Raw genomic sequence first — 7,918 nt, 5'->3', positions numbered from 1 at the left:
CACAAATATGTTGAAATCCTTAATCATGTCTCTAGACTCCCTCCGCTTTACCACCACCAATATTTAATAAATCTACATTAACAAAAGTATCAGTAAGAATCGTAACTAAAATCGTATGTTCCTAATTTGGAAATTAAATATACTTGTTTAAAGAGTTTTGAATAATTATTGCAGAATTAGTTATTATTATTATTATTATTAATATTTTGTTTATATATAAGAATATTATGAATAAAATAAGTAAATAAGAGTTAAAAGAATTTCCTTACATTCAAAAAATATTTTCGTCAATACAGCTATTTGCAGTAAATGACAAATTAATAAATTTTTCAGTATGACAATTTTGTCTTTTTGTAATTTTTAAAGTTCTTAATTCTTAAAATTTTGTAGTTAAATAGAGTGTCCTAGAAATATATTTTTTTTTTCATAAAAACGTTTTATATCAATTTTTAAGACAAATATTCATTTTATTATTTTATATAAGTTTCTTGGCGTGTATATTAAAGCTAAAATATAATAGTACTTAACACAACAATTTTAAAATCGATTACTACTTATTCAAGTAGAAGTGTTCCTAAATCATGTTATGGCGCATTTTATATTTAATACATTGCATTTATTTATACCTACTAAATTAATAACGTTTACAGCAAAAAACTTTATCGCTGATAACACAGTATAAAATGATGTTATCACTAAATGAAAATAATATATGAATTTGAAGGAGCGTCTTCTACAACACTACATAGCTAGTATCACAAACAGCAAATAGTTTTTTAACCAACAATAACATGTTTTATTTATTAAATGATTATGTTTGTTGAGGTATCCTAAATGTAACAGTTTTAATTATTACTTTAAAATAAATATAATTGTCATAAAAATAAAGAGATAGGTTATATTGTAACGAATTTAACGATTTATTGATAATGTTAATTAATTGGAACTTGAATAAATTATTTTATTTATAATATAATTATAATAATAAAATAATAATAAATTATATAAAAATATAATAATTTATTTTATAATAAAATATTTATCTATTTGACATCATTATTTGACTAAATTGCCTTATAATCATAGAACGCTTGAGGTTTAGGTTGTGAAGACTAGCATTGATGTTTGCTTTAGTCGGCTACTATAATATACTTCTACCGACCTTGTTAAATATATGAGTCTATAATTATATTTATTTTTTATTGGAATTAAACTACTTGGGAGTAACAGTCAGAATATTAGTTATTTGCAGTAAAAATATTTTTCAACGTTAGATTATCTAGGTACCTGCATGCTATTGAATTAAAGTATCGGAGGTCGTCAATTTAAAAAGATATTTTATTTTATTACTCTTAACGTTTCATCAGAACAATAATCGTATTAAAAATAAATAAGATAAAAATTAAATAATATTTAATAATAATTAAAATAACAATTATTATTTATATATATTTATCTCTAGTAAAAGAACCATTTTTTTTTTTTTAAGAAATGTATTTTTTAATTGAATTTAACCATCTTATTCAAGTTTAAATTTAATTAAATTGATAATTAATTTATAACTCATACCATTTACAATTATTTTAAACTTTACTCACATGTGAAATTTATTACTTCAAAATTTCAATTAGTAAAATAAAACATGATGTGAGATATAATTGTGCTGTTCCTCACAATGTAATTTTTCGAAAACACCATATATTTAACTTTCTTAAATAGCCATTAATAGATAAAAATTAATTAGTGGTAAAGCTAAAAACACTACTCTTGGTTAGCTATATTTATGAATCTCTCTTATTTAATTCTTGAAAAACATATTTGTTAAATAAAACAAATGATTAAATATAAATAAACTATTTAGGCATTTTAGTTGATTAAAAGAATCTTTGTTCATTTTTATAAGTTAAATAATCAGCATATTATATTTATACTAACTACTGCAATATTAATAACATAATTCTTTACCAATTTTAGATTCGATGCGAAGCTGAGAAGGTATTTTTTTACTATGATGTGTTTTTTTTTAAATTTTTTGTGTCTGTTACCACTTTTTCTCAGCTTTCGCTGAACCGATTTCTTTCAACGATACGTTGATATCTTTTGACGAAAAGATCACGAATCGTATCTAGTCGAAGACATTGCCTAAATATTTCGTAAATACTTTTGATGTAACCCACGAACTATATCCAAAAAAACGGTAGCACAGTGGGGTCGCGGCATAGTGGAGACATTGCATAGTAGGGTCCAGTATAGATTTAATCTGACAGTGATTAAAATCACTATCATAAGAAACGCTTCGATGCAAATCTGTAGATAGTGTTTAATTTTAAAAAATTGATGGATAATTGCAAAAGCAACATCAACTTCTATTAAAATAAAATACAAAACCCATAATTATCATACAAAAATAGTATATTTTTCAATATGGTAGCCATTTGCGTATAGAAGATAGATCGTCGGGACAAATTTTTTTTTTTCATTTTGTAGTACATAAAATAAGCTTTAATTTTATATATGTTTAAAGGACGCAGTATTTCCGGAACATTTTCAAAAATTAAGTTGAAAAAGTTATTTTTTGTAAAAAAGTTACTATTTTAAATCCTCCCAGTGAGCAGAATAAGTGTTAGATTTTCAAAAAAAATTATATCAAATGAAAGGGAAATATCTAAGGTTTCAATACAAAAGAATATTATTTATTATTATTTATTTGTTCATTTTTGAAAAAGTTATGGCAGTTTTAAGTACAAAAAACATCCCGATAAAATGTAATTTTTATCCCAAACATTACATTTTTTTTTAAATTTTCGACAGCCATTTGCACATAGAAGATTAACATGTCGGGACAAATTTTTTTTTTCATTTGATAGTATATAACATAACCTTTGATTTGATATATGTTTAAAGGACGCAGTATTTCCGGAACATTTTCAAAAGTTCAGTTGAAAAAGATCTATGTTTTTTACAATATTTTAAGTTTTGAACGCCCCCTATATAAGGGGAAATTGTCCAATTTTAATAAAAAGTATGTCAAATGAAAGATGTACTTATAATGTATTTAGAAAAAAAAATTTGTGCTGATATATACATTTTTCAAAAAGTTATAGCATTTTTAAGTTGAAAATTTAAAATCGAAAATCGAAAATTTTAACACAAAAATAGTGTTTTTTTAACTACGGCAGCCGTTTAAATGTAGAAAAAAAAGTGTCGGGACAAATTTTTTTTTTTCATTTTGTAGTACATAAAATAAGCTTTAATTTGATATATGTTTAAAGGACGCAGTCTTTCCGGAACATTTTCAAAAATTAAGTTGAAAAAATTAATTTTTGTAAAAAAGTTGCCATTTTAAATCGTCCCCAATGAGCAGGTTAAGTGATAGATTTTAAATTAAATTGATAATTATTTTGTCAATTTAGAAAATAAGGGATTAATTACTAACGGATAAATAAAGTAATATATGAAACTAAAAATACAAAAAGTAATTTTCTTACTACAATTATTTTAAGATAAATCGAGTGGCTATTGTTAAAAGAATTACATACATTATTTATAGTTAAATGTATATTTTAAAAAAATATTAATTGAAAATTTCGAATAAGAAAGCTATGAACTTCATAACTTCATTAACTGCTATTACATAACAGGATGTTTAAATAACATTATATTTACATTTATTAAATAATTATAAGATTATAAACAATTCTAATACTTAAGCATTATGTGTTGTTAACATTACAATCTATTTTAAAATATTTCTTTAAATTGATTATTGGTTTGATTTATTTAAAAATCATTATTGAGAAATTATTTTTCTAGGTTTTTCACACTTATAACATGTATTACAATTATGGCATTTATGGCATTTATCACATCTATAACAGTTTTGGCAATATTCTCGTACCTCATTTACAACAAAGACTTTTGTCATTGAAGGGATATTAGCTACACTTTGGTATTCATTGTCTTGGCTAATGTTCGATTCATCAACAACCTCAAAATCAAATTCATTCAAATCTAATTTTAAGGGTTTCTGACTTTCTATAAAATCCAATTCTTCACCTTTTTGGTGATCTACAATTACATTTTCATCTTCAGATATAGCATCACTCTCCGAAGACGATAGTAAAGACATCGAGTTAATTGTTTCTATGGTAATTTCATTATTTTTTGAAGATTGTTCAATAACATCCTCCAAACTATCTTCTTCTAATTTTATTTCTAAGCGTTTACCGGTTTGGACAGATTCAGATTGCTTCTCAATGCTTTGTTTGGCTAAGTCGCCTTCTTGAATTAAATTAATTTTATTACCACGACCGTTCAGTTCATGACTAAATTGTCTTGTTTTATAAGTCTTAGGTACTAATAAATCATTCATATTTTCTTTAGTACCAATTGATGAACGAGTCTCAAAATTAAACAAATAACTAGGACACCTACTTCCACGCATAAAGAAATCATGAGTATTTCCTTTGTCGGTAAACATTTTCAAATTAAGTACTCTGAAAATGTAATTAGTTGAAAAAACATAAAAACTTTACATGCTATAAACACGTAACTAAGAAACACTACGTGTAGTTTAAATTTACTTTCTATACAGTTTCAACGAATTTAATGCAAAGCTAATAGATAATTTGTTATAAGTTATTCATTTTGAATAGAAACCAAAAAATTCCTTCTTTTTAGTTAGCTTCACTCATTTGCTAAAAATCTTTAAAATATCCAAGTTTATTAATACATTTAATAGAAGTTAAATTCTCGGTTTATTCATCAACAGTATATCAGCAAACTGTAATTTTTTGAACAAATTCTTAAATTCAAATTTCATAATTAAATTTATATCTGAATGATGAAAATAAATTGAAAAATCTAATTATTATAACAAGAGATAAAACCGATTAAAATTGATCTTTTCTAATTACATTGAAAACGATTTAATGTGTTTACGAATGAATAAATCTTTTCAATCGTTTTTTGATTACATTTTAGTCTTATACAGGGTGTTCAGTAAGTCAGGAAACGGGTTTCTATTGTTCTCATTGTTTGTAACAATGAGAACAATAGAAACCCGTTTCCTGACTTACTGAACACCCTGTATAAGACTAAAATGTAATCAAAAAACGATTGAAAAGATTTATTCATTCGTAAACACATTAAATCGTTTTNAATGATGTACATATATTAAATAATTGTTACTATTTTAAAAAGTGACTTATTTATTGATTTCCCATGGTTATAATCATTAACGTAATAATTTAGTAATACTGCTATATAATAATTTATAATGATTTAATTATCCTTTCTTGCTTGTAATAGTCTAAATTAATTATTAAATGGTTTAAAATAAAAATAAAATCTACTATTTTTAGCTTTGATGCGAAGCTGAAGTTAGCTTTAATGTAAGATATATATAAAAGTGTCAGACTTTCCGGAACACTTTCAAAAGTTAAGTGTAAGAGTAAATTTTTTGTGAAAGAGCTGTCATTTGAAATCCCCCCTGTGGACAGGTGAAGGGTCAAACTTATAAAAAAAAATATACCAAATGATAGGTAAAGATATAGAGCATCCATAAAAAAATAATATTAATTTGTTCATTTTTGAAAAAGTTATGGCAGTTTTAAGAAAAAAAAGTTGATAAAATTTCAAAAATTAGTGATTTTTAAATTTGTAATTTTTTTGGAGATTTCCCCCATTTACGGGGAACGAGGAAAATATTTTTAATTTTTGAGGGTAATGTCTTTGACTAGATATGATTTGTGATCTTTTGACGTATCATTGAAAGAAATCAGTTCGGTGAGAGCTGAAAAAAAGTGGTAAACAGACACAAAAAAAACTAAAAAAAAAATTTTAAAAAAACACATCATAGTAAAACCAATACCTTCTCAGCTTCGCATCGAAGCTAAAATTCATAAATAATTACCTTAGAATCAAACATAATGTAAATATGAAAATTACTAGTCGATAACAACTTTTGTATCAGAATATCATATGCTATTAACAATTTAAGGTAATAACTGGAAGTGATGTGTGGATACTGCTCATTATCACTAGACATTTCTCGGGCTCACTCCTTCTCCCACCTAGGTATATATAAATGTTAATAATTTCTAAATTACTGATTCAAAAATTGTTATTAACTAGTCATTTTCTTAATTAGATTTTTTTCTGTTTTATAAGATAGTTAAATATGAATGTTTCCGTTAAAAAATTAAAGTTGTCACCACCAGAAGTCATTTTAAGATACATATATAACTAACAAAAGACTAAAGTTATGTGTATATATATATAATAATAATAATTTTAATCTAGTCGATTAAATATGTTGATTTCATTAAGTTGTAATAGATTTTTGAAATTTAAACACAGTGTTAACAATTCCACTTTTTAAAAATATCTAAACTTGTGATCATTACATTAACTATGATTATAAAATTGTTGAGATATCTTATCGTACGATTACATTGTTCAGCATTATTTTTTTTATTAAATTTTATATTTAAAGTAATATATTTTAACCAACTTATTAAATTAATTACTTTTTAAAAATAACTTTTAGGCAGTTCAATTTTCATCGATCAAATCAATATTTAAAATTGATATACGATAAAATTACTGAAATAATTTTTTCTTAATAATATTACTGTTACTTTTTTAACTATGAAGTGGAATAATGTATTTTATTTACTAGGTCAAGTTTAACTAAAAACATTTTTTACTAATCTATTTTTATAAAATAACGTCGTATTTCCCTAGTTAATTAAAAAACATTGGTGTTAAACGTTAAACTACAATTAATGACTTATAACTAAGCAATTCTTTATTTAAAACTGATGTAATTAATGACTAGGTGATAATATTGGATAATACCATAACTATTATTGGAATTTCAGAATTATTTTTTATCATATTAATAACTAAAATTTACTTATTTAGATATTTTAAGTGTATAGTATCACTTGAAGTTTTAGTGTAAAAACAAAAGAAAAGGCTTTTGCGAAGTAACGATAAATGCACCCATAAAAATGGACCTCCATTTTTCAGGAGGCTCTAGTTAAGTTTTGATAATCTTTTTTTCTTTTATTTAAGAGTAAAAAATGTTTAGGGTTGATATTTTAGGTTTTGTACATGGGCTCAAAACTTATTGTGTAGAGCTTAACTAAGGGAATACTTACATAAATGTATGTGATATTCATTGTAAAAGAGGTAATAACTATTTTAAATAGAAGAATAACTCAATCACGTTTGAAAAATTCAAAATGTTTTCATTTTATTCAACTAACGAAGAAAAAAATAAATATAAATATTGAATATTCATTTATATAAGACAAATTTCAAGGAGTGATGAAATTAAGTTAGTTATTTCAAACATTATTTTCAAATTGTGACTATGCACAGGATAATTAAAATATGTCTATACTTTAATTTTAAACTATAATTATAATATTAACATAATAATAGCAGGTTTTTAATTTGTATAATAGGCATATATGTCTATAGACATCAAACTATTTATGACGTCTATTGGCTCCCTTGAAATGACAATAATAGTAAACTGGGTTTCTTAAGTTTTTCTTAGAAATATGCAATTAAGAATTTACTTACGAGTATCAATTAAGTGTCTTCCACTATATTAATTGATAAAATATTTATACAATCGTGTTAAGCTACTTTTTTTAAGATGCATTTTTTAATATTATAATGGTCCATTTGGAAGTAATGATATGATACTCTTTTAAACAAATGATAGTACTCCATTATTTTTACAAACATTTTTTCTAAATTTCATTACATTTGTATTTTGTACTACTTTAATTTAAATTATCGTACAAAAACTATACTTTTGCAAAGCGCATAATTATTTTGAATTCTTTTAACTTAAAGTTTATTATTGTTAAAACGTTAAATGTTTTAATCGATAACAACA

At 23.8% G+C, this 7,918-nt stretch overlaps 1 protein-coding gene across 2 annotated transcripts; it reads right to left on the bottom strand.

Moving 5' to 3' along the window:
* Nucleotides 1-3,728: 3,728 nt before the first annotated feature.
* Nucleotides 3,729-7,278, bottom strand: LOC126898408 (uncharacterized). Of its 2 annotated transcripts, XM_050672405.1 has the most exons (3): nucleotides 7,167-7,278; nucleotides 5,915-6,074; nucleotides 3,729-4,496 (listed from the first exon to the last, which is right to left on the bottom strand). In XM_050672405.1, exon 3 carries the CDS (start codon nucleotides 4,478-4,480, stop codon nucleotides 3,791-3,793), a length of 690 nt encoding a protein of 229 aa, XP_050528362.1. In that variant the 5' UTR covers nucleotides 4,481-4,496; nucleotides 5,915-6,074; nucleotides 7,167-7,278; the 3' UTR covers nucleotides 3,729-3,790. The 2 variants fall into 2 exon arrangements, with proteins under 2 accessions (XP_050528362.1, XP_050528363.1); XM_050672406.1 differs by lacking the exon at nucleotides 5,915-6,074.
* Nucleotides 7,279-7,918: the final 640 nt, after the last annotated feature.

Source organism: Daktulosphaira vitifoliae, unplaced genomic scaffold (assembly GCF_025091365.1).
Source record: "Daktulosphaira vitifoliae isolate Bord-2020 unplaced genomic scaffold, ASM2509136v1 Scaffold_2, whole genome shotgun sequence".
Classification (NCBI taxonomy): Eukaryota; Metazoa; Arthropoda; class Insecta; order Hemiptera; family Phylloxeridae; genus Daktulosphaira; species Daktulosphaira vitifoliae.
This window is presented reverse-complemented; position numbering and strand designations above follow the sequence as displayed.